Source organism: Cyprinodon variegatus, unplaced genomic scaffold (assembly GCF_000732505.1).
Source record: "Cyprinodon variegatus isolate N-32 unplaced genomic scaffold, C_variegatus-1.0 Scaffold902, whole genome shotgun sequence".
Taxonomy (NCBI): Eukaryota; Metazoa; Chordata; class Actinopteri; order Cyprinodontiformes; family Cyprinodontidae; genus Cyprinodon; species Cyprinodon variegatus.
Genome location: NW_015151355.1, coordinates 275,109 through 278,425, shown reverse-complemented (window position 1 = coordinate 278,425; position 3,317 = coordinate 275,109). Strand labels below are relative to the sequence as shown.

General features: G+C 35.7%; 1 protein-coding gene across 1 annotated transcript in view; it reads left to right on the top strand.

Annotated features, from left to right (window-relative positions):
- LOC107099739 (dimethylaniline monooxygenase [N-oxide-forming] 2-like) overlaps nt 1–3,317 on the top strand; it is an 11,587-nt gene that overhangs the window by 6,167 nt on the left and 2,103 nt on the right. The window contains exon 5 of the mRNA XM_015397983.1: nt 187–308. Coding sequence (XP_015253469.1) covers nt 187–308 — 122 coding nt within the window. The remainder of the gene's footprint in view (nt 1–186; nt 309–3,317) is intronic.

Here is a 3,317-nt window from a genome sequence, read left to right as displayed (position 1 = left end):
TGCCACCAAGAATTGAGGCAGTTCTGAAGGCAAAAGGGGGTCCAACCCGTTACTAGCATGGGGTACCTAATAAAGTGGCCGGTGAGTGTATGTTACAGAGCATTATAACAGCAGGATTCAGTTTATCTGAATCATCAGCTTTATATGATGAACAATGACATAGAAACTGTTTTTAACTAATTTTAGAAGAGTGTTTCCTCCGTCTCTACAACATCCCACGCTGGCCATCATGGGTCTGTTCCAAACAAAGGGACCAATTATGCCAACTGTGGAGATGCAGGTTCGCTGGGCAGTTAAGGTATTTTCAGGTAGGCACATTACATCCACGTTAGTAAACTGATTCACATATGTAGCCTACCAATTAAACTTTTCACATTTTGACAAATTGCAGCAACAAGTTTCACATTCTACCAAAATATATTTCACTCTCAGGAAGCACAAAGTTGATGGAAACATTCCCTAAAGGACAAGTGCCAATTAATGCATCAGTAGGTGGTTCTAAAGGGAAAGAGGCAATATTATAGTCAGATTTTTTTATATTTTTATTGGTGAATTAAGTTAAATTAATCTCACAGTAATCTTAGAATTAATCTTGTTTAAAATCGCTCATTTGAATTCTGCCAAAGGCACATGATATGTGTGTGCTGCCTCTACAGTTTAAAGGAAAGGTCTGGTCATATTCAGAATTCAATTTCCGAAAGTACTTTCAATAGGAAATTATTACATACTGTTCAAGAGTAATTTCATTCTAATGTGCTTAACTGGAGACATCCATGTTTGTCAAAGAACAAAGAACCGATTTGTGACGTTACGGTGGCGTATCGGCTGTTGATCGAGTCCCAGTGCGGCATCTGATGTTTGTCCCAACGTGCTATTATCCAAGTGTCAGTTTGACCGACGGAGGCCCAATGTTTAATGGAGAGAAAAGATAAAACTGATGTTTTGGTGGCTTTATTGAACTCCAGCTTGTGCACAACAACACCTTTTCACACTAAAAAGAACAAACAGCATGTTAAACCAAACTCTATTCAGTTAACATGAAGGAAGGAACCATAAAAAGGGATTATTAAGAAAAAGTAGCAATATTAATACACATACAAACCTAAACCACACAATAAACTAAACACCCAAAGTAATAATTACAATAACACAAATCAATACAATTAAATAAATATAAAGTAAATCACAAAAACTCCATCAAACTTAGCAAAACTCACCCAAAACTACCCTCCTGATCATTTTGGTTTGCTCCAAGTACATTGCAGCACCTGGAGCATTTCTACCTTTTTCTGTTAGGCCCTGCTGAGGAGCCAGACCAGGAAAAGGTTGGTACTTTGACTTAACATGACTAGAAACTAAGGAAAAATTATTGACATTAATGTTTACACTTCCTTCCACAGGCAGGAGGGCCAGTCCTCCTGCCTCACAAGGATGCATGCCAAAAACAAAAATACAATAAAGAACTCAAACAACCCAAATATTTGTTCCAACTTAATATTACATAACACTAAATCAATAATCATATTTCATGGTGTAATGGGACTGCTGGTCCCCATTACACGATGAAGCTAGGCTTACCGCACCGTGACGTCACTGCAGGAAGATGGCAGGAGGGAGGGGTTACTATATTTGTGCAAAAATGGCCGCTCCCAGACTCAGTGATCATGGCGAGAATTATTATTTAAATTTATTAACTGATTAATGCTAAATTCATTAAATCACCACGAACGTATTAGTTTTAGGTATAAATAATGATCCATTGATTATTCCTTGCTGACCGGAGTGAAGTTTGCAAAATAACACGTTATTTTGTCTTCTTAAGATTTCGACAAAGTTATAAATACTTTTTTGCTAATTTGTGACTTTGTTTTTTCTGCAAAAAAATAGTGTCCCACTATCAATTATAGATGTCCCACTGTAACAATTTAATGTCTCCAAAAACTTGACACACACGTCGCCTCGATCAACTTCTGATCCTTCAGGGCTTTTTCCGCGCCATTCTTTTTATAGGAGTTTGCCAAAATAGAGCCTTTGGCTTGTTTCTTCAGTGAAGCAAAGATGGCAGACTGCAGGAGGGAGCTCACCTTGATGCCGTGGCTCTGTGGAAGGTTAAAGCCAGAATAAGGCTGGAGTTTTACTTTGAGCCACACAGAACATGGAGGATTTTATTCAGCTGTGGGGTTTTAACAACATTTTATGTGCTGTGTCTGATGAAGGAAAAATTCAAGTTAACAAGCTCCTAATTTAGTGATTTTAAGCAGACAGTAATTTTTACATTACAAATACATTTTTAACTGACACTTGTTTTATATCAATTGTTTATATGTTTTGAATTGTNTAAACTAATCTTTAAAAAGCCGTTCTTCAAGTGAATTTCATGGCAAACCAGGTAAGTACCTCCAAACAGTTTGAGTTCAGTGACTCAGTGGCATCATCACACAGCGTCTGTGGGGATCTCTGCATCTTGTTCGTTACCATAACTAAAAAAGTAAAGAAGGCCTTCATTACTGACAGAAATAAAATAACATCTCTTTGCATAATGCTTTCTAAAATATAAGCTGGTAAACTACGTTAAATGGAAAATAAATTGCAAATGGTGTTAATAAAATGTTTTGTTTTCTTTGCTTGAAGGCAAGAAGGTTAAACGTTGGGATCTTGAGAAAATGACCAGAAAGTTTAGTTTTCCAGGAATGTTTTGTTCATATCAATAAAACAAAAACACTGTTTTCATAGTTTTAAAATGAGGTTATTGATGTATTTTAATTTATTTTGATTAAAGAGTGAAACACTTTACATGTTTGAATGTGATAAATGTTTATTTGGGACAAGTAGAGTCTGTATTACCTGAAAAAAAAAACTATTTAATTGTAATTTGACACACAAATGCTTTAGAAATTAAATGAAGCCATTTTTGATTGATTCCCTTTTTAATTAAAAATCTTTACATTCAAAGTTTACAGAATATTGAACAGCAGAAACTAATTCGACACAAAATTCAATCACAGCAAGAAATACTGGATACTTCAAGATAAGGTCATGAAAACTAAGATACAATACAGTATATCGGTTTTTGATGAGCAAATCTGAAAACAGCAGATGAGCACAAACCTAGACACTCAAATATTGCAGTGCAACAACATATTTTACATTTTCATCCTTGTTTAAGACCTAGTAGCATCTAATTATAACTTTCACAGTAAAACAACCATAAACAGATCTGGTTGCAATTTGGCTATTCAGCATATTTGGATTTGCAACAGAAAAAGGGTGAGACCTGAAAGTGGGAAGTCACCCACAGAGCTGCATGTACTGGGAAG